Source organism: Eutrigla gurnardus (assembly GCF_963514095.1).
Source record: "Eutrigla gurnardus genome assembly, chromosome: 12".
In the NCBI taxonomy this organism is placed as follows: Eukaryota; Metazoa; Chordata; class Actinopteri; order Perciformes; family Triglidae; genus Eutrigla; species Eutrigla gurnardus.
The window spans coordinates 27,998,648-28,022,531 of NC_139926.1; the positions used below are offsets into that span (position 1 = coordinate 27,998,648).

Sequence of the window (23,884 nt, forward strand, 5' to 3'; positions counted from 1 at the left end):
TAGCTAGTTCATGAAATCCGTCTCAACAATACTTTGGAACTCATGGTGTCCAACAGGTCTGGTGGTCTAAGTCCTGTTGGTGGACCCCACCCCCATCATTGGTTTTCTCAGTAGTTAAGACTCTGTTAGTAGATCTGGATGTTACAGAGTCACATGATGAGTTTAGTCCTTGAGTCCACCAGGAAACAGGATCCTGATGAACTTGATGCTGTTTTAGTGCTGAGAGAAAAAAATACCTTTTTTTTCATTCACAACTACAACCACCACCATGACTATAACCGCCACCACGACTACAATCAACACCATGACTACAACCACCACCACAACTACGACCACCAACACGACGACAACCACCAACATGACTACAACCACAACAACTACAACCAACACCATGACTACAACCACCACCACGACTACAACCACCACAATGACTACCACCAACACCACGACTACAACCAACACCACAACTACAACCACCAACACGACGACAACCACCAACATGACTACAACCAACATCACAACTACAACCAACACCACAACTACAACCACCACCATGACTACAACCACCACCATGACTACAACCACCACCACGACTATAACCGCCACCACGACTACAATCAACACCATGACTACAACCACCACCATGACTACAATCAACAACACGACTACAACCAACACCACAACTACAACCACCAACACGACGACAACCACCAACATGACTACAACCACAACAACTACAACCAACACCATGACTACAACCACCACCACGACTACAACCACCACAATGACTACCACCAACACCGCGACTACAACCAACACCACAACTACAACCACCAACACGACGACAACCACCAACGTGACTACAACCAACATCACGACTACAACCAACACCACGACTACAACCACCACCATGACTACAACCACCATCACGACTACAACCACCAACACGACTACAACCAACACCACGACTACAACCAACACCACGACTACAACCAACACTATGACTACAACCACCACCACGACTACAACCAACAACACAACTACAACCAACACCATGACTACAACCAACAGCAAAACTACAACCAACACCCTGACTTCAACCACCACCACGACTACAACCAACACCATCACTACAACCACCACCACCACTACAACCAACACCATGACTACAACCACCACCACGACTACAACCGCCACCATGACTACAACCAACACCACAACTACCACCAACACTGCAACTACAACCAACATCATGACTTCAACCACCACCACGACTACAACCAACACCACGACTACAACCAACACCATGACTACAACCACCACCATGACTACAACCGCCACCACGACTACAACCAACACCATGACTACAACCACCACCACGACTACAACCGCCACCATGACTACAACCAACACCACAACTACCACCAACACCACAACTACAACCACCACCATGACTACAACCACCACCACGACTACAACCACCACCACAACTATAACCGCCACCACGACTAAAATCAACACCATGACTACAACCACCACCATGACTACAATCAACAACACGACTACAACCAACACCACAACTACAACCACCAACACGACGACAACCACCAACATGACTACAACCACAACAACTACAACCAACACCATGACTACAACCACCACCACGACTACAACCACCACAATGACTACCACCAACACCACGACTACAACCAACACCACAACTACAACCACCAACACGACGACAACCACCAACATGACTACAACCACCAACACGACGACAACCACCAACATGACTACAACCACAACAACTACAACCAACACCATGACTACAACCACCACCACGACTACAACCACCACAATGACTACCACCAACACCACGACTACAACCAACACCACAACTACAACCACCAACACGACGACAACCACCAACATGACTACAACCAACATCACGACTACAACCAACACCACGACTACAACCACCACCATGACTACAACCACCACCACGACTACAACCAACACCACGACTACAACCAACATCACGACTACAACCAACACTATGACTACAACCACCACCACGACTACAACCAACAACACAACTACAACCAACACCATGACTACAACCAACAGCAAAACTACAACCAACACCCTGACTTCAACCACCACCACGACTACAACCAACACCATGACTACAACCACCACCACCACTACAACCAACATCACAACTCAACCGCCACCACGACTACAACCACCAACACGACTACAACCAACACCATGACTACAACCACCACCATGACTACAACCAACCGCCATGACTACAACCAACACCATGACTACAACCACCACCATGACTACAACCGCCACCACGACTACAACCAACACCATGACTACAACCACCACCACGACTACAACCGCCACCATGACTACAACCAACACCACAACTACACTGCAAAAACAGCCCTTCTAGAAAGAAGTAAAATATTCTCATATTCAATCAAATTATCTTGTATCAAGCAAAAAAATCTGCCAATGGGGTAAGCTTTTTTTGCTTGACAAGCAATTCTTAAAATAAGCCCAAATTTCTTAGCTCCGAAAGACTAAAATGAGACTTTAAACTAGACAGAAAATCTTAAACTAATCCAAATTCTTCTAAAACAAGCAATGAAAAAAACACTAATTCAAGATTAAATTACTCAAAATTAGAATTTAAGTCTCTTTACTAATTTAAGAAATTACACCTTAATCTGGGATTGATAATGAGCATAAAAGTAGTTAAAATAAGACATAATTTCTTAAAACAGCATAACAAATATAAAAGTGATGTCTTAAATCAAGATACTTGACTTGAAACTTTCTCAGTTAATTTTTTTTATTTTTTTTATGGCTGGAGTGCCATGCAAGCCTTTTTTATTTTTATTATGAGAGAGACAGTGTGGAAAGGGGAGATAGAGGGGGAAGACATGCGCGAAGGAGATTGCCGGGCCGGGAGTCGAACCACTGATCTCCGCGTCGAGGCTGAGCCTCCGTACATGGGGCGGCTGCCTTATCCACTGCGCCACCGGCTGAGCCTCCGAACATGGGGCGGCTGCCTTATCCACTGCGCCACCGACCGCCCCAGTTAATTTTTTTTATTAACTTTGCTCAATTCAACATCCAAAAAAAAAGGGCACTTCTGCATTCCAGATCCATCATAATCAAACAGATTGAAAAGCCAGTTTTGATTTGAACCTCACTATCAAAATAATAATACATCAGTTATTGTAGCAGCATAGCAACTAAACATCATGTTGCAGCTGGTTTGCAGCATAATATCCCATATGGTTTTCAATCTCACCAAGCAACTGTCCTGTAATGAAAATGAAAATATTAATAATAAAAACTTTTGTCCTTGTTTCATGGCATTCTTGAATTGAGATGTTGTGCATATGGTCTTACTCTTAAAATAAGGCAAATAATCTTGGTGCCCCGCTGGGTTTGATCGTAACACATTTTTATACTCTTTTTCTGGTTCATTCTAGCTCAAAATTAGCTGGAATATCTTATCAAGAAAAAGTAAGGCATACTTTCTTAAAATGAGATATTTTTTCTAATGCAAAACTTGCTTGACAAGATTAATATTCTTTTTGGACAAAAAATAAGACTTATTTTCTTGATACAAGGCTTTTTTTACTTTCTTGAAATTCCATTTTTGCAGTGTACCACCAACACTGCAACTACAACCAACACCATGACTTCAACCACCACCACGGCTACAACCAACACCACGACTAAAACCAACACCATGACTACAACCACCACCATGACTACAACCGCCACCACGACTACAACCAACACCATGACTACAACCACCACCACGACTATAACCGCCACCACGACTACAATCAACACCATGACTACAACCACCACCATGACTACAATCAACAACACGACTACAACCAACACCACAACTACAACCACCAACACGACGACAACCACCAACATGACTACAACCACAACAACTACAACCAACACCATGACTACAACCACCACCACGACTACAACCACCACAATGACTACCACCAACACCACGACTACAACCAACACCACAACTACAACCACCAACACGACGACAACCACCAACGTGACTACAACCAACATCACGACTACAACCAACACCACGACTACAACCACCACCATGACTACAACCACCATCACGACTACAACCACCAACACGACTACAACCAACACCACGACTACAACCACCACCACGACTACAACCAACACTATGACTACAACCACCACCACGACTACAACCAACAACACAACTACAACCAACACCATGACTACAACCAACAGCAAAACTACAACCAACACCCTGACTTCAACCACCACCACGACTACAACCAACACCATCACTACAACCACCACCACCACTACAACCAACACCATGACTACAACCACCACCACGACTACAACCGCCACCATGACTACAACCAACACCACAACTACCACCAACACTGCAACTACAACCAACACCATGACTTCAACCACCACCACGACTACAACCAACACCACGACTACAACCAACACCATGACTACAACCACCACCATGACTACAACCACCACCATGACTACAACCGCCACCACGACTACAACCAACACCATGACTACAACCACCACCACGACTACAACCGCCACCATGACTACAACCAACACCACAACTACCACCAACACCACAACTACAACCACCACCATGACTACAACCACCACCACGACTACAACCACCACCACAACTATAACCGCCACCACGACTAAAATCAACACCATGACTACAACCACCACCATGACTACAATCAACAACACGACTACAACCAACACCACAACTACAACCACCAACACGACGACAACCACCAACATGACTACAACCACAACAACTACAACCAACACCATGACTACAACCACCACCACGACTACAACCACCACAATGACTACCACCAACACCACGACTACAACCAACACCACAACTACAACCACCAACACGACGACAACCACCAACATGACTACAACCAACATCACGACTACAACCAACACCACGACTACAACCACCACCATGACTACAACCACCACCACGACTACAACCACCACCACGACTACAACCAACACCACGACTACAACCAACATCACGACTACAACCAACACTATGACTACAACCACCACCACGACTACAACCAACAACACAACTACAACCAACACCATGACTACAACCAACAGCAAAACTACAACCAACACCCTGACTTCAACCACCACCACGACTACAACCAACACCATGACTACAACCACCACCACCACTACAACCAACATCACAACTCAACCGCCACCACGACTACAACCACCAACACGACTACAACCAACACCATGACTACAACCACCACCATGACTACAACCAACCACCATGACTACAACCAACACCATGACTACAACCACCACCATGACTACAACCGCCACCACGACTACAACCAACACCATGACTACAACCACCACCACGACTACAACCGCCACCATGACTACAACCAACACCACAACTACCACCAACACTGCAACTACAACCAACACCATGACTTCAACCACCACCACGGCTACAACCAACACCACGACTAAAACCAACACCATGACTACAACCACCACCATGACTACAACCGCCACCACGACTACAACCAACACCATGACTACAACCACCACCACGACTACAACCGCCACCATGACTACAACCAACACCACAACTACCACCAACACCACAACTACAACCACCACCATGACTACAACCACCACCACGACTACAACCACCACCACGACTACAATCAACACCATGACTACAACCACCACCATGACTACAATCAACAACACGACTACAACCAACACCACAACTACAACCACCAACACGACGACAACCACCAACATGACTACAACCACAACAACTACAACCAACACCATGACTACAACCACCACCACGACTACAACCACCACAATGACTACCACCAACACCACGACTACAACCAACACCACAACTACAACCACCAACACGACGACAACCACCAACATGACTACAACCAACATCACGACTACAACCAACACCACGACTACAACCACCACCACGACTACAACCAACACCACGACTACAACCAACACTATGACTACAACCACCACCACGACTACAACCAACAACACAACTACAACCAACACCATGACTACAACCAACAGCAAAACTACAACCAACACCATGACTTCAACCACCACCATGACTACAATCAACACCATGACTACAACCACCACCATGACAACAACCAACACCATGACTACAACCAACACCACGACTGCAACCACCATGACTACAACCACCACCACCACCACCAGAGGATCACATTTTTATCTTCACTGTTGGATGATGATATTATTTTAATATTGTTTGTATTTTTTTCTCACCAGGATGAGTGACATCCGGTTGACTTCAGACTCCTCCACCGTCTGCAAGGTAAAAGTCCCATCACCAGGATGCTGTTCCTACAGCAATGAGCCTCCAGCCTTCATCCTCCCTCCACGCAACGTCTGGGTCACCCTGGGGGGATACGCCCGACTGGAGGGGAAGGTAGGATACAGGAACACTGGAGGAAACAAGGGAGCAGGGGAGGAGACAAGGGGAAACCAGGGAGGAGGGGAGGAGACCAGAGGAAACAAGAGAGCAGGGGAGGAGACCAGAGGAAACCAGGGAGGAGGGGAGGAAACAAGGGAGGAGTAGATGAAACAAGGGAGCAGGGGAGGAGACCAGAGGAAACATGGGAGGAGGGGAGGAAACAAGGTAGCAGGGGAGGAGACCAAGGAAACAAGGGAGGAGAGGAGGAGACGATAGGAAACAAGAGAGGAAACAAGATGGGGAGGAGATAAGTGATGTGAGATCAGAGGGATTAACATCTCCTTAGTCTTGTGATCAGCTACATCCTGATGTGAAGCAGTCAACCACACTCACACACAGACGCACACACACACACACAGACACACACGTCATCATTGTGTGTGGATGGTTACTGATGGGACCCCCCGGGGCCCTAAACATGATAAAAAACAACAACTCTGAATGACACACAAAAGGACGAGTGGAGAAATGACACCACAGTTTTCTTTTCTGAGTGATTCAGTCAATCAGCATTTCTCATCCTGTCATTACACAATCCTGAATGGAGGAACCAGATGTTGTCTCCTGGGTCTGTGGACCCCCAGAGGTCTAGATAGTAGCTCATGATCAACATGATCCTGCGGCCCAACGGGAGCGAGTAACAGGAGTAACAGGACTAACGTGAACAACCAAATTGCTGATAAAAACACCTGTGACGTCCGTCTTTCAGGTGCGAGGTCATCCTGAGCCTCAGGTCACATGGTGCAGAGAGGGGAGGCCAGTGATTGGTGGACAGCGCTATGTCATGGAACAAAGTGGTCGGAGCAACTTCAACCTGGTGGTGGGCGGAGTCAGAGAGGAGGATGTTGGTCACTACACCTGTCAGGCAACCAATGAGGCTGGGAGCTGCCAGGTTACCGTGGAGATCTTCCTGGAAGGTACGAGCACCTGCAACAGGCATCCTACTGCTGATACTACTGGTACTACTACTAGTACTAGGAAATACAACTACAATACAGTACAACTTATTGTAATATTTAATACTACAACTGATACTAATATTACCACTGGTCGTACTACTGCTACTAATTCGATTACTGATACTAATACTACCTCCTGGGGTACTTTTGTTTTCTCTCTCTCTCTCTCTCTCTCTCTCTCTCTATATATATATATATATATATATATATATATATATATATATATATATATATATATATATATATAGGCGTAGTCGGGGGGGAGGAGGGTTTGCAGCATGTATAATAAATCAACTGATATTTTTTCCTCTAATAATACTAATGATACTACTCAGCCTACTACTGATACAACTAATAACACTATATTTCATACTATATTTTCATACTGGATCAGGGATGTAATGGAACACATAAGTCTCATCAGCAGAAGAACTTAATGAACCGAAGCTGGAAAAAGATGAAAAGATATCTCGGATGTTAATGAACAGTTCATTAATTTCTGTTAGGTTTATAAAACACTAGACTGAGTAAAAGACTGTGATTTAGAGCCTTTTACTCAGTTCTTCATTCAGCTAACACATGTGATTCTCCTGGTGTCCACTGGGGGCAGTGCTGCTGTATTATAACTGTCACTGTTTCTCTGAAGCTCTGTGTTTTCACCTGCAGAGAATTCTGGGAAAAAATGTGGCTTCCTGTCCTCCATGAAAACAGGGTGAGTTCTTCTGTCATCTCTCTCTGTGTACTGGAGGGGGTCCTGGTTCAGAGTCAGTGTACTGGAGGGGGTCCTGGTTCAGAGTCAGTGTGCTGGAGGAGGTCCTGGTTCAGAGTCAGTGTGCTGGAGGAGGTCCTGGTTCAGAGTCAGTGTACTGGAGGGGGTACTGGTTCAGAGTCAGTGTACTGGAGGGGGTCCTGGTTCAGAGTCAGTGTGCTGGAGGAGGTCCGGGTTCAGAGTCAGTGTGCTGGAGGAGGTCCGGGTTCAGAGTCAGTGTGCTGGAGGAGGTCCTGGTTCAGAGTCAGTGTACTGGAGGGGGTCCTGGTTCAGAGTTAGTGTGCTGGAGGGGGTCCTGGTTCAGAGTCAGTGTGCTGGAGGGGGTCCTGATTCAGAGTCAGTGTACTGGAGGGGGTCCTGGTTCAGAGTCAGTGTGCTGGAGGGGGTCCTGATTCAGAGTCAGTGTGCTGGAGGGGGTCCTGGTTCAGAGTCAGTGTGCTGGAGGGGGTCCTGGTTCAGAGTTAGTGTACTGGAGGTGGTCCTGGTTCAGAGTCAGTGTGCTGGAGGGGGTCCTGGTTCAGAGTTAGTGTGCTGGAGGAGGTCCTGGTTCAGAGTCAGTGTACTGGAGGAGGTCCTGGTTCAGAGTCAGTGTAATGGAGGGGGTCCTGGTTCAGAGTCAGTGTGCTGGAGGAGGTCCTGGTTCAGAGTTAGTGTAATGGAGGGGGTCCTGGTTCAGAGTCAGTGTGCTGGAGGAGGTCCTCGTTCAGAGTCAGTGTACTGGATGATCTCCTGGTTTAAAGTCAGTGTGTTGGAGGAGGTCCTAGTTCTGACCTAGTCTGCTGGAGGAGGTCCTGGTTCTGACCTAGTCTGCTGGAGGAGGTCCTAGTTCTGACCTAGTGTACTGGAGGAGGTCCTGGTTCAGAGTCAGTGTGCTGGAGGGGGTCCTGGTTCAGAGTCAGTGTGCTGGAGGGGGGTCCTGGTTCAGAGTTAGTGTGCTGGAGGAGGTCCTGGTTCAGAGTCAGTGTACTGGAGGAGGTCCGGGTTCAGAGTCAGTGTGCTGGAGGAGGTCCGGGTTCAGAGTCAGTGTGCTGGAGGAGGTCCTGGTTCAGAGTCAGTGTACTGGAGGGGGTCCTGGTTCAGAGTTAGTGTGCTGGAGGGGGTCCTGGTTCAGAGTCAGTGTGCTGGAGGGGGTCCTGGTTCAGAGTCAGTGTACTGGAGGGGGTCCTGGTTCAGAGTCAGTGTGCTGGAGGGGGTCCTGATTCAGAGTCAGTGTGCTGGAGGGGGTCCTGGTTCAGAGTCAGTGTGCTGGAGGGGGTCCTGGTTCAGAGTTAGTGTACTGGAGGTGGTCCTGGTTCAGAGTCAGTGTGCTGGAGGGGGTCCTGGTTCAGAGTTAGTGTGCTGGAGGAGGTCCTGGTTCAGAGTCAGTGTACTGGAGGAGGTCCTGGTTCAGAGTCAGTGTAATGGAGGGGGTCCTGGTTCAGAGTCAGTGTGCTGGAGGAGGTCCTGGTTCAGAGTTAGTGTAATGGAGGGGGTCCTGGTTCAGAGTCAGTGTGCTGGAGGAGGTCCTCGTTCAGAGTCAGTGTACTGGATGATCTCCTGGTTTAAAGTCAGTGTGTTGGAGGAGGTCCTAGTTCTGACCTAGTCTGCTGGAGGAGGTCCTGGTTCTGACCTAGTCTGCTGGAGGAGGTCCTAGTTCTGACCTAGTGTACTGGAGGAGGTCCTGGTTCAGAGTCAGTGTGCTGGAGGGGGTCCTGGTTCAGAGTCAGTGTGCTGGAGGGGGGTCCTGGTTCAGAGTCAGTGTGCTGGAGGAGGTCCTGGTTCAGAGTCAGTGTACTGGAGGAGGTCCTGGTTTAGAGTCAGTGTAATGGAGGGGGTCCTGGTTCAGAGTCAGTGTGCTGGAGGAGGTCCTGGTTCAGAGTTAGTGTAATGGAGGGGGTCCTGGTTCAGAGTCAGTGTGCTGGAGGAGGTCCTCGTTCAGAGTCAGTGTACTGGATGATCTCCTGGTTTAAAGTCAGTGTGTTGGAGGAGGTCCTAGTTCTGACCTAGTCTGCTGGAGGAGGTCCTGGTTCTGACCTAGTCTGCTGGAGGAGGTCCTGGTTCTGACCTAGTGTACTGGAGGAGGTCCTGGTTCAGAGTCAGTGTGCTGGAGGGGGTCCTGGTTCAGAGTCAGTGTGCTGGAGGGGGGTCCTGGTTCAGAGTTAGTGTGCTGGAGGAGGTCCTGGTTCAGAGTCAGTGTACTGGAGGAGGTCCTGGTTTAGAGTCAGTGTAATGGAGGGGGTCCTGGTTCAGAGTCAGTGTGCTGGAGGAGGTCCTGGTTCAGAGTTAGTGTAATGGAGGGGGTCCTGGTTCAGAGTCAGTGTGCTGGAGGAGGTCCTCGTTCAGAGTCAGTGTACTGGATGATCTCCTGGTTTAAAGTCAGTGTGTTGGAGGAGGTCCTAGTTCTGACCTAGTCTGCTGGAGGAGGTCCTGGTTCTGACCTAGTCTGCTGGAGGAGGTCCTGGTTCTGACCTAGTGTACTGGAGGAGGTCCTGGTTCAGAGTCAGTGTGCTGGAGGATCTCCTGGTTCAGAGTTAGTGTGCTGGAGCAGGTCCTGGTTCAGAGTCAGTGTACTGGAGGAGGTCCTGGTTCAGAGTCAGTGTAATGGAGGGGGTCCTGGTTCAGAGTCAGTGTGCTGGAGGAGGTCCTGGTTCAGAGTTAGTGTAATGGAGGGGGTCCTGGTTCAGAGTCAGTGTGCTGGAGGAGGTCCTCGTTCAGAGTCAGTGTACTGGATGATCTCCTGGTTTAAAGTCAGTGTGTTGGAGGAGGTCCTAGTTCTGACCTAGTCTGCTGGAGGAGGTCCTGGTTCTGACCTAGTGTACTGGAGGAGGTCCTGGTTCAGAGTCAGTGTGCTGGAGGATCTCCTGGTTCAGAGTTAGTGTGCTGGAGGGGTCCTGGTTCAGAGTCAGTGTACTGGAGGAGGTCCTGGTTCAGAGTCAGTGTGCTGGAGGGGGTCCTGGTTCAGAGTCAGTGTGCTGGAGGGGGTCCTGGTTCAGAGTTAGTGTGCTGGAGGAGGTCCTGGTTCAGAGTCAGTGTGCTGGAGGAGGTCCTCGTTCAGAGTCAGTGTACTGGATGATCTCCTGGTTTAAAGTCAGTGTGTTGGAGGAGGTCCTAGTTCTGACCTAGTCTGCTGGAGGAGGTCCTGGTTCTGACCTAGTGTACTGGAGGAGGTCCTGGTTCAGAGTCAGTGTGCTGGAGGATCTCCTGGTTCAGAGTTAGTGTGCTGGAGGAGGTCCTGGTTCAGAGTCAGTGTACTGGAGGAGTTCCTGGTTCAGAGTCAGTGTGCTGGAGGGGGTCCTGGTTCAGAGTCAGTGTGCTGGAGGGGGTCCTGGTTCAGAGTTAGTGTGCTGGAGGAGGTCCTGGTTCAGAGTCAGTGTACTGGAGGAGGCCCTGGTTCAGAGTCAGTGTAATGGAGGGGGTCCTGGTTCAGAGTCAGTGTGCTGGAGGAGGTCCTGGTTCAGAGTTAGTGTAATGGAGGGGGTCCTGGTTCAGAGTCAGTGTGCTGGAGGAGGTCCTCATTCAGAGTCAGTGTACTGGATGATCTCCTGGTTTAAAGTCGGTGTGTTGGAGGAGGTCCTAGTTCTGACCTAGTCTGCTGGAGGAGGTCCTGGTTCTGACCTAGTCTGCTGGAGGAGGTCCTGGTTCTGACCTAGTGTACTGGAGGAGGTCCTGGTTCAGAGTCAGTGTGCTGGAGGATCTCCTGGTTCAGAGTTAGTGTGCTGGAGGAGGTCCTGGTTCAGAGTCAGTGTACTGGAGGAGGTCCTGGTTCAGAGTCAGTGTAATGGAGGGGGTCCTGGTTCAGAGTTAGTGTGCTGGAGGAGGTCCTGGTTCAGAGTCAGTGTGCTGGAGGAGGTCCTGGTTCAGAGTCAGTGTAATGGAGGGGGTCCTGGTTCAGAGTCAGTGTGCTGGAGGAGGTCCTCGTTCAGAGTCAGTGTACTGGATGATCTCCTGGTTTAAAGTCAGTGTGTTGGAGGAGGTCCTAGTTCTGACCTAGTCTGCTGGAGGAGGTCCTGGTTCTGACCTAGTCTGCTGGAGGAGGTCCTGGTTCAGACCTAGTGTAGTGGAGGAGGTCCTGGTTCAGAGTCAGTGTACTGGAGGATCTCCTGGTTTAAAGTCAGTGTGTTGGAGGAGGTCCTAGTTCCAGAGGTGACAAGTAACGAAGTACAAATACTTTGTTACTGTACTTAAGTAGATTTTTCAGGTATCTGTACTTTACTTGAGTATTTCTTTTTCTTTTTTAAAAAAAAACCCTCCACAGATGGCGACAATATGTAAAAGCATACGTAAAAGACGTGACGAACTTGAGAGGGAAAGAGGGAGAAGAAGGGGGGGGGACAGGTTACCCCGGGAAGAAGTCGAGTGAGGGGACGGTAGAGACGGGAGAGAACTTGCACTGTAGCAGCGACATGGAGGAAGGAAGAGAAGCGGAGTCCGCGAGTATTGCCGACGGCGACGCTTCAGAAGATTCAGAGAAGCAAGACATTCCCCGTCCATGGCCCTATTTAAAAGACTTATTCGTTGTTGTCGCCTCCAAAAAGGACTCGTGGCGTATGCGCTGTAAGAAAGTACATTTCGGAGCCTGTACTTTCTTACTTTTACTTGAATAAAGGAGTTGAATCAGTACTTCTACTTTTACCAGAGTATTTTTTTACATATGTATCTGTACTTCTACTTAAGTACAGAATATGAATACTTTTGCCACCTCTGCCTAGTTCTGACCTAGTCTGCTGAAGGAGGTCCTGGTTCTGACCTAGTCTGGAGGAGATCCTGGTCCCTCTAAAGTGAATCACATCTTGGTATCAAGAAGTTTCCCATGATTCTTCAGGTGTCGCCCTGCCGTCCTGGCGATGGAGAGCAGGCCCAGTATCTGGGGCCAGAGTCCGCCGAAGTTTGGCATTAAACCGAACCGAGTGTTCGTCCAGCTGGGACAGACCGCCAAGTTCACCGCCAAAACAACCGGACGCCCACAGCCCCAGGTCACATGGTTCCAGGTAGGTGGAGCTTGGACTGTTGTGATGGTAATTAATGTATAGGACTGTGTGTGTGTGTGTGTGTGTATATATATATATATATATATACACACACACACACAGGACTCTGAAGTATCACCATAGAATCTGTGGCCCGACCACAGTGACCAGCGGTGCTAGCTGCCATCTTGTTATTAGCTGCTTCTTTATATCCCACCTGTTCAGGGGGAGGCGGAGCTTAAGTCTTCTGGGCGGGTCACTATGTACGAGCGCTCTGGCCTTCATTTCCTGGAGATAAAGGAAGTGCTTGTGGAGGATGCAGGAAGCTACACATGTTTGGTCATCAACAGCGCTGGAACGGCAACCGCCACCACAGCACTCCACATCCACGGTGAGCCGACCAATCACAGTGCTTCTTTCTCCACTTCCCTTGTATTCATGAGGTTCTTTTACACAGAATGACGTCATTTTTTCTGTTTCTGCTCTCAGGTGTTCCTGATGACTCATCCAGGTGAGTCACTCACCTGCATGACCAAGAAGTCGTTGTGAAACTGAGTTACTGATCCTCCGGCCGTCTAGGACTACAGCAGCCTAACTAGGAGTTGGCTCAGGGCAAACCTGAACCAGCCCTAACTATAATTAACTATAGTTAAGCCTACTCTTAAATGTGGGAACTGTTCCTGCCTCCCGAACCAGAACTGGAAGACGGTTCCACAGAAGAGGAGCTTGATGTCTGAAAGTTCTGGCCCCTGTTCTAATTTTGGAGACTTTAGGAACTACAAGTAAGCCTTTATTCTGAGAGCGTAGTGCTCTAGGAGGACAGTAGGGTTTAATGAGCTCTTTAAGATATGATGGTGCCTAACCATTAAGAGCCTTGTAAGTCAGAATCAGAATCAGAATTCCTTTATTGTCCCTCAACGGGGAATTTTGTTTGCCACAGCAAGGACAGAATGTTACAAAAAACACAATAATAATAATAACAATAGCAAAAATGAACAATATCATTTAAAAAGGTAAGAAATAGAATAGACTTGTATATACACATAAACATGATATTGTACAAAATTAACAGCAGTGAATTTGTTTTTTATTTACAATAAAGTATAGAGTGCAGTGGGGGTGTGGGGGTGGGTGGGTGTCTGTTCGTGTTCCAAAAGGGGAAAAAACGGGTGAAATGTATCTTTACTGATTGTACATACTTTGTGTCTTGATAACCCAATAAAGATATGTATGGAAAAAAAAAAAAAAAAAAAAAAAAGTATAGAGTGCAGAATGAGGTCTATTGGGAGCAGTGCTTATTATAGAGTCTGACAGCAGCAGGAAGGGTGCGATACCTCTCTTTCACACACTTGGGGTGTATCAGTCTATCACTGAAGGAGCTGACTAGTGCAGTGACCTGCAGGGGGTGGGACTCCTTCACCAGCAGCGATGACAGCTTGTCCATCATCATGCTCTCTCCCACCACCTGCACGGGGTCAAGAGGGCATCCCAGGATGGAGCTGGCCTTCTTGATAAGTTTGTCAAGTCTCTTCCTGTCTGCTGCCGAGATGCTGCTGCTCCAGCAGACTACACCATAGAAAATGGCCGATGCCACCACAGAGTCATAGAAAGTTGTCAGGAGTGCCCCCTGCACTCCAAAGGACCTGAGCTTCCTCAGCAGATGGAGTCTGCTCTGACCTTTCTTGTATGTTGCTGCAGTGTGGTGAGACCAGTCCAGTTTATTGTTCAGGTGAACTCCCAGGTACTTATAAGATGTCACCATCTCAATGTCCGTTCCTAGGATGTTCACCTGTGTGCAGGGTTGTTTGCGCCTGCAGAAATCCACCACCAGCTCTTTGGTCTTCCCGGCGTTGAGTGGTTGGTGGTTCCGCTGGCACCAGTCCACAAAGTCTTTAATAAGTTCTCTGTAGGCTCTGTCGTCCCCGTCCCTGATGAGGCCGGCGATAGCAGAGTCGTCGGAGAACTTTTGTAGATGGCTGTGAGGTGTTTGGTGCGAGAAGTCTGCAGTGTACAGGGTGAACAGAAAAGGGGCCAGGACTGTTCCCTGTGGGGCCCCCGTACTGCAGATGACTGTGTCCGACACAGTCCCGAGTCCTCGCATACTGTGGCCGGTTGGTGAGGTAATCCAGGATCCAGGTCGTGAGGTGTTGGTCCACCCCCGCAAGCTCCAGCTTGTCCCCCAGAAGTACAGGCTGTATGGTGTTGAAAGCACTGGAGAAATCAAAGAACATGATCCTCACAGTGCTTCCAGGCTTCTCCAGGTGGGACAGTGATCTGTCCAGGAGGAAGATGATGGCCTCGTCCACTACGATGCCAGGCTGGAAGGCAAACTGGAGTGGGTCCATAAAAGGACCCACCAGAGGGCGGAGATGGACGAGGACCAGCCGCTCCAGGGTCTTCATCAGGTGTGAAGTGAGAGCAACTGGTCTGTAGTTGTTGAAATCCTTAGGGTGAGGGATCTTTGGTACTGGTAACACGCAGGAGGTTTTCCACAACAGTGGCACTTTTCCCAGCTTCAGGCTCATGTTGACGGCGATGGCAATCCCATCAATAGTAGCTATATCTTTAGACAGCGAGTTTCGGAGGAGTTTAGGCCCAAGTACAATTACTTCCGTTTAATAGGAGTTTAACATCAGGAAATTGCAGGTCATCCAGGATTTTATGTGGTCAACACATGCCTGGAGTTTAACTAGCTGATTGGTTTCTTCAGGCTTGATTGATAGATATAATTGAGTATCATCTGCATAACAATGGAAGTTTATAGAGTGTCTTCTAATGATAGTGCCTAAAGGAAGCATGTTTAAGTTGAAAACAAGTGGCCCGAGCACAGAACCTTGAGGAACTCTGTATCATTGTTCTGTTGTCACCACAAGAAGCTTCTAAACAACAACAAACAGCTTAAAATCATTAAAACAAGGTTTCTGTTGATACTGAAAAGTTCTGCTCCCAGTGCTCCCAGTGCTCCGAGCTCCCAGGCAGAGACGCCCAAGCCCAGGAGGAAGGAGCAGCAGTGCCCCCTGACTGAGAACTCCTGGAGGAGCAGACCACCTGTACAGCTCCCCGTGTTGGTGAAAAGGGGAACTGCAACCACTCAGGTAAGAGGCACATTATTATTATTATTATTAGATTTTTTTTACTAAAATTTTATAAGAAGCGCAAACTTCTGTTTCACTGTGACTTTAATGTCTGTCTATCTGTTTGCAGGTCCAGTCTGTCATGAGTCCTGATCCAGTTCAGACCGGTCCAGTCCAGCAGCCAGCAAGCAGCTCCGATAGCAGCAGGTCACAGAACGGAAAGCTAACGTTGGCCAATGCTATATTAGCTAATGTTTGTCGCTAGTTAACAGATTTGAATTTGTATTCATCTAAACGCTGTGATATTAATTCATACATTTTAAGCCTTTGTAACCTAAAATGGAACATTATCTGTTCTTATTGAACTGTATTAAGTTCTTTATTAGATGAATTCTATGTTTTCTGGTGAACTCTGTAAGTGTGTCTGTGTGGTTCAGGGCTGGGAGGAGGTCCAACCTGCAGGTCCAGACCAGTAATCTGGACCAGGAGGCCACGCGGGGAGGCCGGGTCACATTCACCCGCCACGGTAACCAAAACCTCCGATTTGAAGTGTTAAGACGAAGCATAAATACAATGTCTCGGAGGAACACAGGAAGTGGTTCAAACATCTCTTTCTCGTTATTAGAAGAATGATTATATCACCAGGAGTTTACGGATGAATTCCATGAGCTGTTTGTATTCACTGTCGAAGAATCCTTCATGACAAACGTAGTCATTAAGTGCCTGTCTGCCCCCCTCAGGCCTGTCTCTCCAGCCACCGGTCTTCCTCAAGGAACTGCAGGACTTGTGGGTAGCGGAGGGTCAGACCATCAGCCTGCAGGCCTGTTTGGAGGGAAAACCTGCCCCAGACGTCTCCTGGCGGCTCAACGGTCCGTTCACGTTGATCTAAAGTCTGATGGAGAGGAAGAGGTTTCCTCCTCACGGGAAGATGGAGGTCACTGTCCAGCAGGGGGCAGCACAGTCTGCCAGCTACACTGAGAGAATCTGAGGCAGACAGGGAGAGACAGACTGGGGGAGAGAGAGGGAGAGACAGACTGGGGGAGAGAGAGACAGAGAGGGGGAGACAGGCAGGGGGAGAGAGAGAGGGAGAGACAGACAGGGGGAGAGAGAGACAGGCAGGGGGAGAGAGAGGGGGAGACAGACAGGGAGAGAGAGACAGGCAGGGGGAGAGAGAGGGGGAGACAGACAGGGAGAGAGAGACAGGCAGGGGGAGAGAGAGGGGGAGACAGACAGGGAGAGAGAGAGACAGGCAGGGGGAGAGAGGGAGAGACAGACAGACAGGGAGAGAGGGGAAGAAGCAGACGGGGGAGGGAGAGAGAGAGACAGGCAGGGAGAGAGAGAGGGAGGGAGGGAGGGAGAGACAGGTAGGGAGAGAGAGAGAGACAGGCAGGGGGAGAGAGAGAGACAGGCAGGGGAGAGAGAGACAGGCAGGGGGAGAGAAAGAGAGGGAGAGACAGACAGACAGGGAGAGAGGGGGAGAAGCAGACGGGGGAGGGAGAGAGAGAGACAGGCAGGGAGAGAGAGAGGGAGGGAGGGAGAGACAGGGCTCTCTGGTGTCGCACGGCCGTTAAACAAATATGAGAGCTGGAAGCCATATAAAGACAAAACATGCTGCTGCAGGGAACACACACACACACACACACACACACACACACACCCTGAAGCCGACCCAAGAAGGGCATTGCCTGGGGAATCCACTGTGTGTTTTCATACTTGTGTTAATGTCATTGTGGGGACTTCTCTCTGACCGACACAAGTTGAACTGAGTGGAATACAACATGTACTTATACACATGTACTAATACACATGTACTACTACACAGTAGTACTTAAATTTCCACCTACTGTAAATGGATTATTGGTGAAAATCTTCCAGAAGCTCGAGTGTCAGACCCCCTTTTGTAAAACTGTACGGTTCCTCAGGGTTCCATACTAGGCCCTTTACTGTTTAGCAAGCTAATGGCTAATAACATGTGATTAGCTCGTCCTGCAGTTCAAACACACTTATGTTTGCATTAACAACAATGACATGAAGATGTCTCTCCTTCCTCCCTCAGAAAGTCCGGTTCCAGTCGGTGCTCGGTCTTCATTCATTGGGGGTGTGGCCTCGCTGATCATCCACAACGCTTCACAGCGTGATGATGGCGTTTACATCTGTGTGGCCGAGAACAGCCACGGGAGAGTAGAGAGCAGCGCTAGAGTCCAGGTCAAAGGTTGGAGGTCGTTCAGATGAATGCACATTTCTTTCTTAAATGTAAATGCAGTTTAATTTACTGACTCTCGAACTACAGTTCTCTTCCCATCATGCTTTAGGGGATGTAAACAGGAAGTGTTTCCTAAATTAGTTTCCATAGTTAAGTGTCATTATCATCATCATCATCATCGTCATCATCGTCATCATCGTCATCATCACCACCACCATCATCATCATCATTATCATCACCCTCATCATCACCACCACCATCACCATCATCATCATTATCATCACCACCATCGTCATCGTCATCACCATCATCATCATTATCATCACCACCATCGTCATCATCATCACCATCACCATCATCTTCTTCATCATCACCATCATCATCACCCTCATCATCATCCCCATCATCATCACCATCAGCACACACACACACACACACACACACGCCAGGAGGTTCCCACAGACCGACCCACTCAACCTTCTAGATGTCCTTCTGTGGACAATAACGGCTTCTTTCCATCCGTCCCTTCTGTTCAACTTCCTCAAATCATGAAACATGGACAACAGGTCACATGACCACGCTGGTAGAAGTCTTTATGATCTACATGAGGCTGCATTATTAATACACGCGCCGTTATTTAGAAGGAGGAGGAGTACACAATACAATAATAATAATAACATTATATTACATTGAGAGTGGAGTGTGTGTGTGTGTCAGAGTCAGAGAGAGAGAGAGAGTCGGTCTGATCCTCAGTCGTCCTCCTTATATGGAGCTTGGATTTCCTTTTCTCTCTCTCAACATCTGTGTGTGTGTGAACACATGTGTGTATGTGTGTGTGTTAACGCGTGTGTGTGTGTGTATGTGTGTGTGTTAACGCGTGTATGTGTGTGTGTGTGTATGTGTGTATGTGTGTGTGCCTGTGTGTGTGTGTGTGTATGTGTGTGTGTGTGTTAACACGTGTGTATGTGTGTGTGTTAACACGTGTATGTGTGTGTGCCTGTGTGTGTGTGTGTGTGTGTATGTGTGTGTGTGTGTGCGTGTGAGTGTTAACATGTGTGTCTCTGTGTGTGTGTTAACCAATGTGTGTGTGTTAAAGTGTGTGTGTGTGTACAGGCTTTGTTCTGTGTACATACCACACATACCTGAGAGGAGACATAATTAATAGTGAACACTGAAACAAGAAAGAAGGACAGAAGAAGAACGACCTCCATCTTTATCTGGGAAATTAAAAAGGTCTCTTCTTCTTACATTTTTCCCAACAGCACCTGAACGCAGCACGATTAAATACAATTAAGGCAAACGATGTTACATGGAGAAAGAAACCATAGACTATTTTCATGTGAACACGTAACGCAACTCCCACAAACGCTGGGAACCAACTCAATATGCATCACTCATGAAGAGGAGGCGGGGCTTAGTCCCAGAGAGGAGGCGGGGCTTCCCTCCACGTAGACCCCAACCAGGTCTCCTCCATCAGGGCTGAAATCACCATGCTTGTACCCAGACCCAGTCCTGTCTGGGTTCATGACATCATCATGACATCATCCAGAGGTGCTCGGTGGATTTCACAGAGCTGGATTCACTGGATCCAGCAAGACCGACGTGGGCTGGTTCACCACAGCTGGAGGAACCAGAATAAAGTATTGATCTGTGATTTAATATCAATAACCAGATGAAAAGGATGCTGAAATAACTCCATCATGATGGTGATCAGTAAAAAGTGCTGAGTCATGCTTTGTTAGGTCTGTCTGCAAGACCACAAGATAACTACTGTTAAAACGCTGGTTTTCTGAATGGAGTCTGGTTGATGGATGCTAGGCTACGCTAACATTGTAGCTGCTCCACCAACACTCCATATAAGGTCATCTAGACATAAATACAGCAGAGACCTTGTTGGTTGGACCACAGACAGTCTGTGGTTCCTCCACATAGTCTGGTCTGGTCTCTGGACTTATGTGGTCTACTATCTAGACCTCTGGGGGACCACAGACAGTCTCTGGTTCCTCCACATAGTCTGGTCTGGTCTCTGGACTAATGTGAGCTACTATCTAGACTCTGGGGGACCACAGACAGTCTCTGGTTCCTCCACATAGTCTGGTCTGGTCTCTGGACTAATGTGAGCTACTATCTAGACCTCTGGGGGACCACAGACAGTCTCTGGTTCCTCCACATAGTCTGGTCTGGTCTCTGGACTGTGGTAGACATCTGGGGGACCAGCCTGGTTGGTGGTTTTACTGGACGGCTGTCTTTTTCTTCTTGGCGTGTTGCAGGTGGATTGCAGGGCTGCAGGTCAAAGGTCACAGAGGTCAGAGGAGCGTGTGAGGCTCCTCGCTTCATCCGCCGCCTCGCTGACCTGCAGGCGATGGACGGCAGCAAAGTCACCATGACAGTCGAGCTGAGCGGTACGACCACGGTGTGTGTGTGTGTGTGTGTGTGTGTGTGTGTTAGCTGTGGTATTTCCTGTCAGATCTCCAGAGAGATGTTGAAGATGAGATGAGGACAGATTTACTCTGGACAAGACTGGCCTTTTCACTTCCTGTGTGTGTGTGTGTGTGTGTGTGTGTGTGTGTGTGTGTGTGTGTGTGTTTGAGTGTGCTTGTTTTCATGTTTTTCTTCTACTGATCTGACAGCAGTTACTGGGTTTGAGTTATGAGTTGGTTATCAGGTACTATAGAGGTGAATTATGTCTGAAGGCTCCATATTATGAACCCAGCAGTCTGTGTGTGTGTGTGTGTGTGTGTGTGTGTGTGTGTGTGTGTGTGTGTGTGTGTGTGTGTGTGTGTGTGTCTGTGTGTGTGTGTGTGTCTGTGTGTGTGTGTGTCTCTGTGTGTGTGTTACATAACTTTTTTCCACAGAGGTTTTTCTCCATATAAGCTGTGTGAGGACCAGGTTTAAATGTGTCGGAGTATATAGTAGTTTTATTTTGGCGGGGCATTGCTGTTTCCTGTAGTGTTTAACAACCAATCAAAGTGTCTTTGCATTGGTTTTATGTTTGGTGTAAACCGCTGATCAATCAGACAGACTGGAGCCGTCTACAGTCTGTAGGTCTATTGATTGTAGGTGTATTGATTGTAGGTGTATTGATTGTAGGTCTATTGATTGTAGGTGTATTGGTTGTAGGTGTATTGATTGTAGGTATATTGATTGTAGGTGTATTGATTGTAGGTATATTGATTGTAGGTCTATTGATTGTAGGTGTATTGATTGTAGGTCTATCGATCGTTGGTGTATTGATTGTAGGTCTATTGGTTGTAGGTGTATTGATTGTAGGTCTATTGGTTGTAGGTGTATTGATTGTAGGTCTATTGATCGTTGGTGTATTGATTGTAGGTATATTGATTGTAGGTCTATTGATTGTAGGTGTATTGTTTGTAGGTGTATTGATTGTAGGTCTATTGGTTGTAGGTGTATTGATTGTAGGTATATTGATTGTAGGTGTATTGATTGTAGGTGTATTGATTGTAGGTCTATTGATCGTTGGTGTATTGATTGTAGGTGTATTGATTGTAGCTCTATTGGTTGTAGGTGTATTGATTGTAGGTATATTGATTGTAGGTGTATTGATTAAGTTATTGTGGTCCTCAGGTCACCCTCCTCCACAGGTGGTGTGGCTCCATGACGGACAGGAAGTGATGGAGACGGAGGACTTCCAACTGCTCAGGGAGGAGAACTGCTGCACTCTGCTGATCCAGGAGGTTTTCCCCGAGGACGCCGGGATCTACATCTGCCAGGCCTGGAACCAGTACGGAGAGGAGCAGAGCCAGTCCCAGCTCACTGTGGAGGGTACCTCAGAGTCCTGAAGCTAACGGACTCCTTCCTCCTCCACCTCCTCTACCTCTTCCTTCTCAACCTCCTCCACCTCTTCCTTCTCAACCTCCTTTACCTCTTCCTCCTCCACCTCTACCTTCTCCACCTCCTCCATCTCTTCCTTCTCAACCTACTCCACCTCTTCCTTCTCCACCTCCTCTACCTCTTCCTTCTCAACCTCCTCCACCTCTTCCTTCTCAACCTCCTCTACCTCTCCCATCTCCACCTCCTCTACCTCTCCCTTCTCCACCTCCTCTACCTCCTCTACCTCTCCCTTCTCCACCTCCTCTACCTCCTCTACCTCTTCCTTCTCAACCTCCTCCACCTCCTCTACCTCTCCCATCTCCACCTCCTCTACCTCTCCCTCCTCCACCTCCTCTACCTCTCCCATCTCCACCTCCTCTACCTCTCCCTTCTCCACCTCCTCTACCTCTTCCTTCTCAACCTCCTCCACCTCAACCTCCTCTACCTCTCCCTTCTCCACCTCCTCTACCTCATCTACCTCTCCCTTCTCCACCTCCTCTCCCTCACCCTTCTCCACCTCCTTTACCTATTCCTCCTCCACCTCGACCTTCTCCACCTCCTCCACCTCTACCTTCTCCACCTCCTCTACCTCCTTCTTCTCCAGGACACTAACATACATCTCCTGGTGAGAGTCCTGTGTTTTCTGACCCGTACACCACCCAGACCTTCCTTGAAACGTAATCAAAGTGCAGTTAAGTTGTATTTTTTAGAGATTTTTAGGTAACGTGTTGCTATCCAACAGTTCCACCTATCAACAAGTTTAGGCAGAAACAGAACTGTTTGGGGGACCACCCGGATTAAGTTGTCATTATGGTTCTGGTCATGCTTTGTGGCAGAGCCCCAGGACGGCGTCCAGCCCTGGTTCATCACCAAACCCAAACCTGTGAGTGCCATGGTGGGTCAACATGTCCTTCTGTCCTGTGCCATCGCTGGAGAACCGTTGCCCCAGTATACCTGGACCAGAATGGACCTGAGCCAACCTGTGACATCTGAAGGAGACTGCAAACTGCTGCAGAAACAGGACATCATCTCACTGTTGATCAGGTCAAAGATCTAAACATTTGTAGCTCCTGGAGCAACACGGATCTAATCAATACTTGATACTGTCAATACTGAGTTAATACTTCCTCTTTCTCTTCTTCATCAGGAACGTTCAAAAGCATCATGCAGGAGATTACCTGATCACCCTGAGGTAAGAACACACTCTTTATATTCATATGTATATTAGTAGACATCATTTTGATAAAAATACAAGCGGTCACAGATGTTGTGTCGACAGCAACATTCTGAAATAATCCTCTATGATCTACAGTATGAAGTTGAAGTGAGGATTAAATTAAATTCCCCCATCCATAAATCCACCCATGATCTGTCTGTCCACCTCTTCACATACTGTAGTCCTCCATCATATTTATCCCAATGGTTTAACCTTTACTTT

General features: G+C 48.1%; 1 protein-coding gene and 1 long non-coding RNA gene across 8 annotated transcripts in view; one reads left to right on the plus strand and one right to left on the minus strand.

The window, feature by feature from the left end:
* LOC311021871 (myosin light chain kinase, smooth muscle-like) overlaps nt 1–23,884 on the plus strand; it is a 49,994-nt gene that overhangs the window by 1,098 nt on the left and 25,012 nt on the right. The window contains exons 2-16 of one of the 3 annotated variants that reach the window (XM_084022740.1): nt 6,460–6,619; nt 7,374–7,581; nt 8,290–8,335; nt 13,194–13,359; nt 13,564–13,729; nt 13,828–13,849; nt 16,277–16,433; nt 16,543–16,619; nt 16,850–16,938; nt 17,153–17,281; nt 18,469–18,624; nt 20,886–21,017; nt 22,201–22,398; nt 23,283–23,490; nt 23,594–23,638. In XM_084022740.1, coding sequence (XP_083878866.1) covers nt 6,461–6,619; nt 7,374–7,581; nt 8,290–8,335; nt 13,194–13,359; nt 13,564–13,729; nt 13,828–13,849; nt 16,277–16,433; nt 16,543–16,619; nt 16,850–16,938; nt 17,153–17,281; nt 18,469–18,624; nt 20,886–21,017; nt 22,201–22,398; nt 23,283–23,490; nt 23,594–23,638 — 1,958 coding nt within the window. In that variant the 5' untranslated portion in view covers nt 6,460. The remainder of the gene's footprint in view (nt 1–6,459; nt 6,620–7,373; nt 7,582–8,289; nt 8,336–13,193; nt 13,360–13,563; nt 13,730–13,827; nt 13,850–16,276; nt 16,434–16,542; nt 16,620–16,849; nt 16,939–17,152; nt 17,282–18,468; nt 18,625–20,885; nt 21,018–22,200; nt 22,399–23,282; nt 23,491–23,593; nt 23,639–23,884) is intronic. The other 2 variants (XM_084022741.1, XM_084022742.1) reach the window with 2 other exon arrangements.
* LOC311021884 lies at nt 22,346–23,132 on the minus strand. 5 transcript variants are annotated; one of them, XR_014598054.1, is made up of 3 exons: nt 22,954–23,132; nt 22,883–22,920; nt 22,418–22,843 (listed from the first exon to the last, which is right to left on the minus strand). It is a non-coding gene; the product is annotated as an uncharacterized lncRNA (long non-coding RNA). The 5 variants fall into 5 exon arrangements; XR_014598052.1 differs by having other exon boundaries at nt 22,346–22,474; nt 22,514–23,132; XR_014598053.1 differs by lacking the exon at nt 22,883–22,920 and having other exon boundaries at nt 22,418–22,854.